We start from the raw sequence: 16,245 nt of genomic DNA, 5'->3' as shown, positions 1-16,245 counted from the left end.
CATCTCCTTTGTGTAAAAACAAAAACTTAGGGCATCTCCAACGCACTAGTCACGAAATCAAACACTGTAACGTGTCCATGGACAGGGACAGGGAAGCTTGCAATCCAACGCCAGTCACCAAAATTTTGCTATTTGTTTGGTTTCATGAATCACTTCCTCCAGTGCATCGGAGTTCAGACACACGTGCATAACCCGACGATGGATAGAGAGGTAGGGCGATCGACTCGGGTGCCAAGTGCAGCGCTCGCACATTCCTCCACTTCCCGGGCACGCACATGACGGTTGCCTTGACCATGTTCTCCACCACCTCGCGCCATCGTCGTGTGACCTACCTGCACTGCACCGCACGTGTCGACCTCCACACACTCTTACAGCTGACGGGGATCTTGAGACGATTGTCGATCAGGACCATGCCGTGTCGTGTGATAGCGGGGAGGGAGTGCGGTGGTCGAGCTATGTTCCACGTGGAGCTTGGTGTGGACGCATACAAGAGGCCAACGAGGTACAAGATGGGGAGCTTCCATGCGATGCTACGAGGCTCTTTCGGGTTGTCGCGCGCGGCGATAGAACCCAACAGCAACGAGTGGGACATTCAACGTTAGTCGCAACTCCTCATCATCTCTTGCGCGATACATTACACAACCCAACGCGAGATTTTGACGGTATCCTTGCGATCAACTCCTTGAACACTATACCTAATTATCCTCGCTACCGGCTTGTACTATTTTCTCATTTTCGTATCCCCGTGTACCCAAAAGTCGTCTTTATAATCACCTAGTTGTGAAGTAATATATGATAACTTGAAAGTAACCATCTGGTATCTGGATTTACGATATTCTTGTGGTCTAATAACATAAGTAAACGTTAACAAAACTATATGAACATCATTATTACCCTAAAAATGTCCTCTCGTTATTGTCGGCATCCTTATCAACAATACATGAGCTAGTCCAAAGGTCTGGCTCTGGATCTGTTTGGTGTGTATCATTCTACACGTGCAATTAGGTTTTCATCCGAATCTGTCGTTCAAAAACCAATGCAATTCTAGCATAGAAATATAAAACTTAATTATGAATATAAAAATAGAATAACAACAACTTTATTATTTCCTCTAGGCATATTTACAGTAGGCACACAAACACAACAAAGACTCACCATATTCTCCTTGAGACATCACCACCAAGGCAATTCTCAGCAACTAGTGGTAGACCTTAAGACGATCTCCAAACCTTCGCAAAAACACTAGGAAACTCACAAATCAATTTTTGAACTGGGACTTCTACCGCATAGGAGTCTCCAGTCTCCAAGAGTACCAAGATCCACCAAGGAAACAAGGAGGAATCAACTTTTCCTTTAGTGGAAACATAGGTTGGGCACTTCTCTTTAACTCCACAAAATATCAACAAGTTTGAGTTGAAGCGAAGGGAGTTCTCCAAGAAATTGGAGCTAGAACAATGGAGAGTGAGAATGGAGGCGTCGCCTCCTTCGTGGGGAAGAAGGGGCCTATTAATAGCGCCCCCACCCCCAATCCAACCATTACGACATGTTTTTTGCATGGCCCGAAAGTTTCAGGCAACCCTAGAAGTTTCAAGCCAAGTTCCGGACAGGTCTTGGGGCTTACAAAAGGTTTGCAACTGGGTTGCACACTTTATGGATGCTCCGAAAGTTGTCTGGACCTAACTGAAAGTACCGGGCCTCAGAATTTTTGGGCCAAGTTTCGGGAAGGCTATGTGATTTATAGAAGGTTTGCAGAAGATCACAAACTCTTTGAACACCTCGAAGGTGACCAAACCTTGCCCTAGAAGAGCCAGGCCTCGGAAGTCCAGGCTAAGCAGAACAATGGAACTTCAGTCTATGGCACTCTCTCTCAGATGATTCCCGCAATATCTATAGTGCAATTGCCCTACCGCCTGAAATGAAACATAAAATTCATCCACAAAATCATATTTTCCCTTTTCGAAATGGGGGGGGGGGCAACTGAGGGAGTCCTGGATTAGGGGGTCCTCGGACAGCCAGACTATATACTTTAGCCGGACTGTTGGACTATGAAGATACAAGATTGAAGACTTCGTCTCGTGTCCGGATGGGACTCTCCTTGGCGTGGAAGACAAGCTTGGCAATACAGATATGTAGATCTCCTCCCTTGTAACCGACTCTGTGTAACCCTAGCCCCCTCCGGTGTCTATATAAACCGGAGGGTTTAGTCCGTAGGACAACAACAATCATACCATAGGCTAGCTTCTAGGGTTTAGCCTCTACGATCTCGTGGTAGATCAACTCTTGTAATACTCATATCATCAAGATCAATCAAGCAGGAAGTAGGGTATTACCTCCATCGAGAGGGCCCGAACCTGGGTAAACATCGTGTCCCCCGCCTCCTGTTACCATCCGCCTTAGACGCATAGTTCGGGACTCCCTACCCGAGATCCACCGGTTTTGACACCGACATTGGTGCTTTCATTGAGAGTTCCACTGTGCCGTCACCGTAAGGCTAGATGGCTCCTTCGATCATCGGCAACGATGCGATCCAGGGTGAGGTTTTCCTCCCCGGACAGATCTTCGTATTCGGCGGCTTCGTACTGCGGGCCAACTCGCTTGGCCATCTGGAGCAGATCGAGAGCTACGCCCCTGGCCATCAGGTCAGGTTTGGAAACTTGAACTATACTGCCGACATCCGCGGAGACTTGATTTTCGACGGATTCGAGCTCATGTCAGGTGCGCCGCACAATCACGACGAGCATGACTTAGCTCTGCCGTCGGACGGTGTTCGGGAGATCACACCTGCAACTACTCCGGCCCTCAATCCGGAACAAATTGCGTCATCCGAGGACGGGTGGATGGACCCCGCCATTGAGGCCGCACACTCAGTGGCGATAGAGCCGAATACTGACTTCACCTCCTACGAGACCCGTGTTGCCGAACCGTTGGATTCGTCCCCGGCCATGGGCTCCGAGCCGCCTGCGTCCGTGCCTATCGAATCCAATTGGGCACCGATCATGGAGTTTACCTCCGCGGATATCTTTCAGCCCTCGCCCTTTGGCGACGTGCTAAACTCGTTGAGGTCTCTCTCCCTGCCAGGAGACCCTTGGCCGAACTATGTCCGGCTAGAATGGGATGCGGACGACGAAGAAATTCGCTCCCCACCCACCACCCACTTAGTAGCCACTGTCGACGATTTAACCGACATGCTCGACTTCGGCTCTGAAGACATCGACGGTATGGACGACGATGCAGGAGACAAAGAAGAACCACCGCCCACAGGGCGCTGGACTGCCACCTCATCGTATGACATATACATGGTGGACACCCCCAAAGAAGGGGATGGCGATAAGACAACGGAGGATAATCCCTCCAAGAAGCAATCCAAGCACCGACGTCAGCGGCGCCGCTCTAAGTCCCGCCATAGCAAAAGTAGCGATACCGGCACAAGAGACAATAACGCTCCGGATAGTGCCGAAGACGACGATAATCCCCTCCAGCCAGACCTCGAGCAGGAGGATGAACAAGCTAGCCCTCCGGAACAGGCAGCAGACGGAGAATCAGCGGATGACAATTACATGCCTCTCTCCGAAGACGAGGTGAGCCTCAGCGACGAAGAATTTATCGTGCCTGAGGATCCCGTCGAGCAGGAGCGCTTCAAGCGCCGGCTTATAGCCACATCAAACAGCCTGAAGAAAAAGCAACAACAGCTTCGAGCTGATCAAGATCTGCTAGCGGATAGATGGACTGAAGTCCTTGCGGCTGAGGAATACGAACTCGAACGCCCAACCAAGAGTTACCCAAAGAGTAGGTTGCTACCCCAACTCGAGGAGGAAGCATTAAAACCTACATCACCAGCGTATGATGCGGCTGATCGGCCACCTCGTGGCCGAGACAGAGGGGCATATCAGCCCGAAGTCCAGACCGCACCCCGTCGCCAGACAAACAAAAACACCAAGGCCCGGGGCAACACGCGGGACCTGCGAGACATATTGGAAAACAAAGCAGGACATACAAGATCGATCTACGGATCACGGGGTCGCACCCCAACGCGTGACGTTGATCGTCACGCCGGATAAACTAAAAGCAAATCCGGCCGGGCCGAATACGGCAGACAAGACTCGTATGAACTGCATCGTGACATAGCCCGGCACAGAGGCTCCACACACCCCCTATGCTTCACCGATGAAGTAATGGATCATGAATTCTCAGAAGGGTTTAAACGCATGAACATTTAATTATATGATGGTACTACAGACCCCGCGGTATGGATAGAAGACTTCTTCCTCCACATTCACATGGCCTGCGGGGACGATCTACACGCCATCAAGTACCTCCCGCTAAAACTCAAAGGGCCGGCTCGGCATTGGCTGAATAGCTTGCCGGCAAACTCCATCGGAAGTTGGGAGAGCCTGGCAGATGCATTCCTGGACAATTTCTAGGGCACTTATGTGCGACCGCCGGATGCTGACGATTTAAGTCATATAACTCAGCAGCCAAGGGAATCGGCCAGGAAATTCTGGAGCCGGTTCCTAACTACGAAGAACCAAATTGTCGACTGTCCGGATGCAGAGGCCTTAGCGGCATTTAAGCATAACATCCGTGACGAGTGGCTCGCCCGGCACCTCGGTCAAGAGAAGCCAAAATCCATGGCAGCCCTCACGACACTTATGACCTGCTTTTGTGCGGGCGAAGATAGCTGGTTGGCTGGTAGTAACAACACAGCAAGCAAACCTGGCACATCAGAGGCCAGGGATAGCAATGGCAAACCACGACGCAACAAACACAAGCGTCGCAAATATGGTGAAAACGCCGAAGATACGGTAGTTAATGCCGGGTTTAGTGGCTCAAAGTCCAGTCAGCGGAAAGGGCCCCTCAAAAATAACAATTCGGGTCCATCCAGTCTGGACCGCATACTCGATCATCAATGCCAAATTCATGGCACCCCAGGGACGCCAGCCACCCATACCAACAGAGAATGTTGGGTCTTCAAACAAGCCGGCAGGGCAAGCGCCAAAAACAGTGAAGGAGGGTCTCAAAGCGATGATGGCGACGAAGAGCCCAGATCACCGAACACAGGAGGGCAAAAGAAGTTTCCCCCGCAAATCCAAACGGTGCACGTGGTAAACACCACCCAAATTCCCAACCCGGACCGGATATACACCCCTAGGGATGCCAACTTAACGGAACTAGTCGTCCCACAAGATAAACTAGGGCCGGTCACCTTCAACCGCACGGATCGTCCGGTTAACGCCAATCAGGGCAACCCAGCCGCACTAGTCCTCGACCCAATAATTGCCGGGTTCCACCTCACACGAGTGCTTATGGACGGAGGCAGCAGTTTAAACCTGCTTTACCAGGACACAGTACGCAAGATGGGCATCGATCATTCGGTGATCAAAACCGCTAAAGCCACTTTCAGAGGCATTATACCAGGTGTGGAAGCCAGCTGTACAGGCTCCATCGCCCTGGAGGTAGTCTTCGGATCACCTGACAATTAATGTACCGAAGAGTTAATCTTCGAAATCGTCCCCTTCCACAGTGATTATCAGGCACTGCTCGGACGACCCGCGTTCGCTCGATTCAACGCGGTGCCACATTATGCCTACCGTAAGCTCAAAATGCCCGGTCCACGCGGCGTCATCACGGTTAATGGCAAGGACGCAACGAGCAGCACCTTGCAGTCGAACCTCGAGTCGACGGCCAGGCTCCCGGACACAGTCAAAGGACTCCGAACTACTTTGCGGAAGGATAGCCCGGCTCGTCCGGAGCTCAGTTAAACACTCCGGCGAAGGCCAGGACAGGCCGCACTCAGCGGCTCAACCGCTCTCCGGCACGCAAACATTTCTTACACTTCCTTCGCAGGTTCACCTTTGCGCCGACCAGGACGGGTGGTACGGAGGCAGCCCGAACGCGCAAGGGAATCCTTAAATATTCCCCGCGATGACCATCTGACTATATTGCAGATCCGCACGCAGCTTCTTCTTCCCTGGTCTCAGCAGGTTCCACAGCGTACTTCTTTTCCATTATTACCTGTCTTATACGCATCGACGTACTATTCAAATAAAATATGTGGATTTGTATGACGCTTTTCTGATGGCATTTCTTATTAAAACTCTTTTGTCGAATGGCATCCGTACACCGCGATATGCCTTTAAACGTACCAGGGGCTTCGTTTTACCCACAGTACGGCAATAAAGTCCGAACACCTTCGTGGAAGTTTGGCACCCCGAACTTATAGCACTATATGCATCAGCTCCGAATCATGTCTTGGGTCAATAGTTGGGTTTGCCCGGCTCCCATGTTTTGGTACCTTACGTTCCGCTATATCGGCTAAGGTAGCACTGGGAGAACTACTATGATTGTGTCCCGGTTCTTCCGGACGAGCACCTCAGTAGAGAAAGCCGAAAACTGACTGTCATGATATGGCGAGAGCTGGTCAGCTGTTCGAGAGGTCGTAAAATCTTTAAGGATTTCTCCCGCATAATGCCATAACCAATGCAGCGTGCGATGGATCGGTTTTTCCTCCGATCAGGTGCTTATAGAGCCCCTAGTACGGTCTTCCGAACACGAGGGGTTGCGCCTACCTTACTAAAGCTCCTATGGCTAAGTGAGAGTGATAAAGCCCTATAGTCTGATTGCCTGGTTCGTTGGGCTGAGCACCTCCTTCGAAGGACCCAAAACTGGGATAAAGAGTGCTCAGGTTTATCCCGAACACCCCCGTACTTCTTACATGGGGGCAGAAGCCGACGACTGGCCAACTCTCAGGTTTAACATATAAAACGGCCGCACAAGAGGGTAAACTTTTATATAACAGGCAATAAATAAATGACCTTGTTCAAACATTACAAAGGACAACATGATTGGCATTCATGGAAATATAATGTCCTTGGTGCATAGCTCCGCTGCAAGGTAGGATCCTTTTAGGACACTTTCATAATATAATTCGGGCTTGCGGTGCTCCTTCCCCTCTGGCGGCCCTTCGGTCATCAGCTTCTCAGCATCCATCTTCCCCTAGTGCACCTTTGCGCGGGCGAAGGCCATTCGCGCACCCTCTATGCAGACCGACCGCTTGATGACGTCAAGTCGAGGGCAAGCGCTTACAAGCCGCTTCACGAGCCCGAAGTAGCTGCTTGGAATCGGCTCGGCAGGCCATAGACGGATAACCAAATCTTTCATGGCTAGTTCCGGTGCCTTATGCAGTTCGATCAGCTGTTTCAGTTGATCGGCAAAAGGCACCGGATAATTCGGTGCCAAATACTGCGATCAGAAGAGCTTATCCGCAGTGTTCCTTTCTTCGGCCCGGTAGAATTGGGCGGCATCCGATATGCTGCGGGGCAGCTCCGCAAATACCCCTGGAGAAATCCGAATTCAAAATTCGAAACATAATCTTCTCCTCAAATACTTGCTATACAAGGAAAAAGTCTTACCCGCCGCGATCTTCCTCGCCTCTTGGATCCCCTGCAGGGCGCTTTGGGTTTCCCCCCGGGCATCGCTCGTGGCTTGATGCGCCTTGGTGAGTTCGGATTCTTTCTCCGTTAAACTCTGCTCCAAGGTCTCGCATTTCTTCACGGCCTCTTGCAGCTCCTGCTCATCTTTAATAACCCTGGCCTCGTACTTCTCACGAAGAGCCTGCTCTGTGGTTGCCTTTTTCTCGGCCTCGGCCACAGCCTTCTTAAGGGCCTCGACTTTGGTCACCATCCCTAGTGCAAATCATGAAGCCTATTTCATCATACTGAAAATTCATTCGCAATAAACGCGAACAAGACTTGTGCCTACCTTGTTTATCTCCCAACTGCATTTTCAACTGGCCAAGTTCTTCTTTGGCCCGCTCCAGACTTTGATTCAGTCCAGAGATCTCCGCAGTATGAGAGGCAGCAGTCGCTACAGACGCCTGCTTATAACAGAAGAGAAATAGATGTCATTCAATGAGTCTTCCTGCGAACATAAAATTTGATCCTCTGTCCGGCTTTTCCTTTCACCGAACAGTGTATCAGGGGCTACTATCCATACCATGTCACTCTTCAAAAAACATACCTCAAAACCTTTTATAAGGCTGATACAGGCTCCATTCAGTCCACTCTTAGCAGACTGAATCTTCTCAATCACCGCACCCATAAGGGCATGGTGTTCATCGATGATGGAGGCGCTCTTCAGCGCCACCAACAAAGCATCCGACACCTCTGGTTGGACAGAGGTTGCCGGTATGCCCCCTCCAGCTGGGAGAGGCTGCCTGCCTGATTCTGGAGCCGTATTGGTCTCCGGAACTGCACCCGGCTGGGAGCCGAATTCAAGATGGCCCCCGCCGTCAGCTCCCATGGGAATTTTCTCCCCCATGTGTTCGGCCCCTGAAGTTTGACCTCCAGGCGCCGCCTTCACGGTCTTTTCCTCTCCTCCTTGGCCGGGGTCCCTCTGGGACGAAACCTCAGTGGTATTCACCTGTTCGAAGGAAGGGGCCTTCGGGGGCGTCCCGTTTTCCATAGCATCCGAGCTAAGCGAATCCTCTGATGAGGATTGTTCGGTACAGGACCTCGCCGGACTACAAAAAATATGGCTCAGGTTAAAAATATTATGCCATGATGAGTCTGGACACATAAACGTATTCAGACTGTATATACTCACGAGTTCACCAGGGGCTGGGCCCTGGGATCCCACGCCGGGCCGCTGTCGGCGGCGGCAGTAGACTCCTCCGGAGGAGGAACTTTTCCCCTTTTAGGCGACTCATCCTCCAAGTGTGTGGAGGCCATCCTCTTCTTTCTTTCCCCCGTAGGGGATTCCTCTTCCCCCTCCTCCTCGTCCTCTTCGGAGGCAGAACGGGCATCAGAGCCTTCGGATATTGTGTCCAAAGTGCCGCGGCGACGAAGGCCGCCCCGGGTCTTTTTGGCCTCCTTCTCGGCCGTCTTCTTCGGCACCTTGTAAGGCGCCGGGACCAGCATCTTCGTCAGAAGTGGGACGGCCGGTTCTTCGGGCAGCGGGGCCGGACAATGGATCCGCTCCGCCTTCTTCGTCCAGCCCTAGGAGAATTATGGAAAACGCATTAAGCGCTTCCCTTGGGTTATGCGGACAAAAAGTACGATTACTTATCGAACTTGCAGGGCGGGACAGTTGGAACCCGCGGTCTTCGGCGGAGTCCGGCCATGATTTGCTGGACTTGAAAAGCACCTTCCAGATGTCCTTGTGCGAGGAGCCGAAAAGCTCTCGCAAGGTTTGGTGCTTGGCCGGATCGAATTCCCATAGATTGCAAGTCCGGTATTGACAAGGCAGGATCCGGCGAACTAGCATCACCTGGACCACATTGACAAGTTCAATGTTCTTGTCTCCCATATCTTTAACGCGCGTCTGGAGCACCGACAATTCGTCGGACGAGGACCAGTTCAGGCCCTTCTTGACCCAGGATGTAAGCCGCAGGGGGGCACCGGATCGAAATTCGGGAGTAGCGGCCCATTCCGTGCCGCGCGGCTCGGTGATGTAAAACCAGTGCTATTGCCACTCCTTGACCGAATCGTTAAAGGTGCCTGTTGGCCATGTAACGTTGGGCATCTTGCTCACCATAGCTCCCCTGCACTCGGCGTGCTCACCACCCACTACCTTGGGCTTCACATTAAAAATCTTCAGCCATAAGCCGAAGTGTGGCGAGATGCGGAGGAAGGCCTCGCACACAACAATGAATGTCGAGATGTTGAGGAAAGAATTAGGGGATAGATCGTGAAGATCGATCCCATAATAATACATGATGCCGCGAACGAACGGGTGGAGGGGAAATCCTAGCCCGCGGACAAAGTGAGGAAGGAATACAACCCTCTCGTGGGGTTCCGGAGTAGGGACGATCTGTCCCGTCGACGGGAGACGATGGCTGATTTTCTTGGCCAGATACCCGGCCTCCCGAAGCTTTTTGATATCCTTCTCCCGGACGGTAGAGGCCATCCATTTGCCTCCTGCTCCAGATCCGGACATTTTCGAAAGGCCTTTGTGGGCAGAGAAGATGAACGCTTGGGCGCTGGAGCTTGGGCGGAGGGGAATGGATCGGGAAGTAGAAAGCATGGGTGCGAAAGGGAGTCCTTATCCCCTTATAAAGGCAGCAGGGATTCTGCGCCTCCCCACTTGCCTGGTAAAACCGCTTATTCCCCAAGCGCCGTAATTGATGGCACGGTTGGGTTACCTATACCCGTATTGATGAGAATCCCGTGATAAGGGGACACGATCTCTGCTTCGACAAGACGTGCCAAGCAAACCGCCTCGCAATATGTGCAGTAGCTGGTTGAGAAAAACGGTTCGAATAATGACCGGGCCATAGTGTGACGTCATGCTGCAGAATGTGTCAGTAGATTAGATTTGTGGAAATATTATTCTCTCTATGGTGGTATGTGGAATTTGTTTTGCAGAGCCGGACACTATCCTTGTGTTCGAAATCTTCCATGGAGTGTTCGGAGGAGGAACCCGCCTTGCAATGCCGAATACAATCTGCGCGCCGGACTCATCGTCATTGAAGCCTGGTTCAGGGGCTACTGAGGGAGTCCTGGATTAGGGAGTCCTCGAACAGCCGGACTATATACTTTAGCCGGACTGTTGGACTATGAAGATACAAGATTGAAGACTTCGTCCCGTGTCCGGATGGGACTCTCCTTGGCGTGGAAGACAAGCTTGGCAATACGGATATGTAGATCTCCTCCCTTGTAACCGACTCTGTGTAACCCTAGCTCCCTCCGGTGTCTATATAAACCGGAGGGTTTAGTCCGTAGGACAACAACAATCATACCATAGGCTAGCTTCTAGGGTTTAGCCTCTACGATCTCGTGGTAGACCAACTCTTGTAATACTCATATCATCAAGATCAATCAAGCAGGAAGTAAGGTATTACCTCCATCGAGAGGGCCCGAACCTGGGCAAACATCGTGTCCCCCGCCTCCTGTTACCATCCGCCTTAGACGCACAGTTCGGGACCCCATACCCGAGATCCGCCGGTTTTGACACCGACAGCAACCATCCATGCTTCTCTTTATGATGCGACGACACTATTTACACACTTCAAGCATGAGGTTTGACCACAAATTATGTTACCCTTAATACCAAAAACTATTAAGCGCATAAATGCCCTTTCAACTGCCAGATAGTCCAGCTAGCGTCTGTCTACGTTTTTATGGCTCTTGAGTATGTTTTACATTCTAGCGGACATTCTGGCCACGTGATAACTTGTCACTTTTGCCTATTTTGTGTATAAGATTTGTCTACGCTTTTGGCATTGGACTTTTAGTAGGATTGGCATCTAGTGATGATTTTGACCTGAGCAAATCTTATGCAAACCATTTGATCTAGTTTTAACAGTGTGGGATCTTTATAACTCTAAGAACGAAAGGAACAATCTACGCTTCTTTTCGTCGTCACACATGTCTTGAGTCATTAGTGGGGTGTGTGTGTGTGGGGGGGGGGGGGTCCATGTTCCATACATGAAGTATCCACGGGAATAACATTTGTAGATCATCTTAGAAATATATTAGTCCTCTATAAGTATATTGTCATTGATATCAAAAAATAATTAAGGGAATGATTGAACTTCAGTGTCGCCCTCACCCTTCTCCCACGCCGACGCTCCCCTTCCTCTCACATTGTTGGTTTCCCAATGTTAGTTTGCTCCATCATGCCGAGCGCAAACATTCTCAACTTCTTGTCGATGCCATACATGAGCCATGCCCTGGAGCATTCGCCGATGAGCTCAATCGAATGAGAACGGAGGAGGCCGTTAGTGGAGGATTGGGAGAATGGAGAACAACCGAGGCCTGGCATGGAGGGCGTCGATGGATCAAGTTGGGTGACCTGGAAAACACGTGGTTGCATAGGAGGTTGCTCTACATGGTGGCGGAGGAGGTCGGGAGAGGCTGCTCTAAACGGAGGTGGAGGAAGTCGGGAAGAGGAGTACGTCGACGGGTGGAGTACGTTGAGAGGCGGTCCAGACAAAGAAGGATGATCGGGGAAGAGCTCGGGAATGGCGTCAAGGCCTAGAAACGACAATGAAGCTTGGGAATGACAACACAGGAGTTCAAGCTAGAGCGGCAAACCTACAAGGAGCGATGAGAGGAAGAAAAAGGTGGATGCATGTGTCAGCGTTGTCGCGCAAGAGGATGGATATGGTGCGGCCACTTAGGGTGAAGTTTTCTCACGGGTTTCGAAATGGTGGTAAGTGGCCTTCTTTTTCACCCGTAGGACAAAAGACAAAATGAGTCATGTATGATCTTTTTGGTGCTTCCTATTGTAGGGGCTGGTATGAGATTCCAGCTGGAGATAATATATTTTGCCTGACATCAATAAATTACTTAGAGACCTTGTTCAGAGGTGCTGTCAGAGATGCTCCAAGTCAGTCGGGAAGGAGATCATACACGCAAGATCAGCTTGTGAAAGAGATCACAGATTCAAACGACGCGTTTGGTTTGGCGTAGATAATGTATTTGCTGTATCGTATCAAGAAGTGTTGCGTCTGAATATTTCTTACGTAATACGCGAATCGTTTGGTTTGTCCGCCGGAGTCCTGATTTCTAACCCGGCCAATTCGAGCGGTTTCGATTTTGTGAAACGGAATATCGGAAAGCGTGCTTATAGAAACCATCGTGGCCGAAACAATCTTTTCTACGAACCAAACACGTTGTAAATGTTTTTCTCCCTATAATTTGGGATTTCATTGGAAAAAAGGTAAATGGGCCATGGACTCATGGGCCGACCGGCCTGACCCTGACGAGTGGCGAGCGGGTGATACCCTCTTTTATGCGAGACGACCCTTTTGACCGTCAACAAGCTTCATTTCAAAGGAGAAAACGTAGTCCATCCTCCTCTGTTTTTCTGCTACCTCCGGCGGCGGCTCCTCGTCGGGAGCGGACTTGCCGGCGGCGAGCTGAGGTGAGTCGACGATCCCCGCAATGCATCCATATGCCCTATCCCATCCCACCCCATCCCATCCCACGCTTTCCACCCCTTGCGTCTTTTGATGGTTTCATTTCCTCAGAGCTCCGACGAAGCCAGCCACCTGTTCGACGGAATGCCTCCTGGTGAGAAGGTCGAGAATGCGCCGCCGGCGAGCGGCTCCGACATCATAGGAACCCTCCCTGATCATATTCTCCACCATCTGCTCTCCTTCCTCCCAGTGCAGGCGGCCGTGCAGACGTGCGTGCTCGCCCGGCGCTGGCGCCACCTCTGGCGGTCCACCACGGGCCTGCGAATCGTAGGCCTTGACGGTGCCGAGTCTGTCGAAGACCTCCGGGTTTTCGTGGACCATGTGCTGATCCTGCGTGAGCGCACCGACCTAGACACTGTTGAGATGATATTCGATGAATGCTCGGACGACGAAGAGGTCTATGTGAAGCTATGGACCCGTTTTGCTGTCATGTCCAAAGTCCGTGCGCTCACCCTTCATATCCAAGCCCCTCCATATCTATGGTTCGATGTCCTGCCTCTTGTCTCTCGGCATCTGAGAACATTAGATCTGGAAGGTCTATGCGTACAACTGAGCTTTCTTGATTTTGCTGGCTGCCCAGCACTGGAGGATCTGAAGATGAACCTTTGTGACATTTCTGTTGAGAAGATATCGTCCCGTTCCCTGAAGCATTTGAGCATTACTAAGTGCTGCTCCGATTGCGAGCTCCATGTTTCTACTCCAGGCCTTGTCTCTCTGAAACTAGATGACTTTACCGGCACAACTCCTTTGCTTGAAAACATGGCGTTGTTAGAGACAGCATATGTTTATATTGGCGATTCCTGTGAAGATTTCTGTTTGAATTACGACTCTGGTGTTTACTGTGGAGCTAGTAATATTACATGTGAGAAATGTGATCTTTTTAATGACAATTGTGGAAGCGATCTTGTGCTTCTAGGTGGTATCTCTAGTGCTAAACATCTGAAGTTGATATCTGAATTTGGAAAGGTATGGCACTCATCCCTTTTCTGATGTTGCACTATCTATACAGTTGTCAAACATAGGCAATAAATGGATTACATATGCATCACCACCGATTTGGGTTCTTAAATCATGATCTCGCTTCTGAGTCGTGGTTACTTAATTTGCTTACTTTTTGTATTTTCTTTCCAGTTCATTTTCTCAAGAGATTTGAAATACTGCCCTACGTTTACTAAGTTAAAGACATTATTACTCAATGAGTATTGGTGCGAGGCTCCTGGCTTGGATCCACTAGCTTGCATTCTGAAAAACTCACCAGTTCTAGAGAAGCTCACTCTTCAACTTTTTTCCAAGGTATAAATCTTCTTAATGGACAATTGCCGCACTGCTAAAGTTATTATCGACTATTAATCTTGTTTAATTTTCTACTTACCGTAGGGACCAAATCATAAAGTGGAAATGAAAGGAAGCTTCAGTTCAATGGAAAGATCATCTGCAATACCAGAGCACCTTAACATAGTTGAAGTCAAGTGTACTGTGGTGGAAGAGAGGATTCTCAAAGTTTTGAAGTTCCTGTGTGCATTTGACATACGTAAGCTAACTAATGACACTTTGCATGCTCCCTGTATTCTCAAATTAGCTTTCATGTGCGGGAAGAAACTAATAGAGCAAGCAGTTAAGTAAATCCTGAATTATATAGGAACTGTTTGTAGGGATACAAAATTGTTCGAGGCATGAAAAAACTTGACCATGTCTAGTGAGGCTAAAAGTGAAACCATCATAATCCATTTTGTTAAAGGATGTTTAATTTAACTGTGTGCAGAAACACGTACCAGACCATGTGGACTTGTTGTTAGTTCTGATCTTGTGGGTACTGCCACAAATGTTTGAATTGATTGGTTAGGAGTAGTGATACAGTATTTGCACATCTTGCTTAACTCAAATGTGTGCAGTAATACAATATTTTGACTCAATTGTGTTTTTGAATAGTTGGTACTTATGAGTAGTAACTTTTATTGACACCATGGGCTAAATTATTCAACAGTCGATTTGCTTGTGGTTCCTCACTTTGTTTTGCGATGTCTCTACAGTTTACATAACGTTTTCCTTATTGTAAAAGCCTGTTCATAACATGCCTAGTAGTGTATCTTTCATGATTCCTTATTTCTGCAAAATTTCTTGTGGCTTCTTCTGCATTCTAATCTGGGAGCAGTTTAGCTTAGATGTTTTCGTGTTAGATTATCGCCTAGAAATGGCCGTACCAAATATAAACAAAGTTTGTCCCCATATTCATGTTAAGCTAAGTTGCATTCTCATTATACTTTAAGAATATCATTTCAGTTTCTTTATTTTCGCTGTCAAGTAACTAAACATTTTTTTTGCGGGTAACTAAGCATTTTTTTCACTTCTTACACTACTGTTTCATTTCTGTACAGGATTCAGTTTCTAGTAAGGGCGAGTGGATCTGTGTCGTCGGTCATCTATGGACTATTCAGAAATGCAAGGCTTAAGCATATACGTCTACAGTATTTCCATCTCCTTTTGTGACTTTGTCATATGCCAAGAATCTGCAGTCTATAACCTATGAACTCTAGACCATCTATCTCAACTTGGTTTATCGTATGCTGTAGTTTCTATATGCACTTGTGGTTCATAGTGACTATGTGCAGCTCTCAGACTGCTTGGTGCTTGCTAGGCGTTTCTTTTTGGGGGTCTGCCTCATAACTTGTTCTACTATGATGTGATCCGTCTATTCTGTCTCCTTTGCTAAGATGTGGATATTTAGTAAGTGAAACAAGAGGTGTCAAGTTGCATATTTGTTGACTTCTTGACTAGCTGCGGTTGATCGGAAAATGAGCTGCAGTTCTGTACACATACTGCATATGTTAGCAGCAGTGGAAGGGCTACTCCGCGAGGTCATCTCAGCCGCCCATTCTCATGTCTAATGGACCAACTGTGGTCCTCCACGCGGCCTGGACAGTATGCTGGTCTGGGCTCGAGGGGGCAGGTGCTTTGGCCTCCTTGGTACTGACTGCACCTGCTTGCTTCCATGCTCCTTGTCGAACAACATGTTGCCACAAAATTTGGTGTTTCGACCATTTCACGAAAGTTTAGCCAAATCTGACCCTTGCTCAATTTTATTTTGAGATCTCTTTTCCTACTGCCAGGATCGATAGCGGTAGGGTATAAGAGCATCTATAACTGGACTTGGCAAATCCGGCCCCTTAAACGCCCGTGGACGCGTCTGGGAACGCCCACTGGTGCATTCGGACGGGTCCTCATATTTCCTTCCGTGCATCCACATATCTTATATCCGGACTCTTAAATCCATGCAAATACATGCACGTCGATCATGCACCACAATGTCGCACGTAAATAACAAATGT

At 49.3% G+C, this 16,245-nt stretch overlaps 1 protein-coding gene across 1 annotated transcript; it reads left to right on the top strand.

Moving 5' to 3' along the window:
- Positions 1 to 12,763: 12,763 nt before the first annotated feature.
- On the top strand, positions 12,764 to 15,672 carry LOC109746267 (F-box/LRR-repeat protein At3g26922). Its single transcript, XM_020305386.3, has 5 exons — positions 12,764 to 12,864; positions 12,971 to 13,885; positions 14,051 to 14,212; positions 14,297 to 14,450; positions 15,295 to 15,672. Exons 2-5 carry the CDS (start codon positions 13,004 to 13,006, stop codon positions 15,306 to 15,308), a joined length of 1,212 nt encoding a protein of 403 aa, XP_020160975.1. The 5' UTR covers positions 12,764 to 12,864; positions 12,971 to 13,003; the 3' UTR covers positions 15,309 to 15,672.
- Positions 15,673 to 16,245: the final 573 nt, after the last annotated feature.

This window comes from Aegilops tauschii, chromosome 6, assembly GCF_002575655.3.
Source record: "Aegilops tauschii subsp. strangulata cultivar AL8/78 chromosome 6, Aet v6.0, whole genome shotgun sequence".
Lineage (NCBI taxonomy): Eukaryota > Viridiplantae > Streptophyta > Magnoliopsida > Poales > Poaceae > Aegilops > Aegilops tauschii.
The sequence above is the reverse complement of the archived record's forward strand: the minus strand, read 5'-3'. Positions and strand labels throughout refer to the sequence as shown.

Excerpts from the sequence above, each read along its gene's own strand:
- LOC109746267 (XM_020305386.3), top strand. The coding sequence starts at position 13,004 with ATGCCTCCTGGTGAGAAGGTCGAGAATGCGCCGCCGGCGAGCGGCTCC. Across the intron at positions 13,886-14,050 it reads TGATATCTGAATTTGGAAAG|TTCATTTTCTCAAGAGATTT; the intron begins GTATGGCACTCA and ends TTTTCTTTCCAG. Across the intron at positions 14,213-14,296 it reads CTCTTCAACTTTTTTCCAAG|GGACCAAATCATAAAGTGGA; the intron begins GTATAAATCTTC and ends TACTTACCGTAG.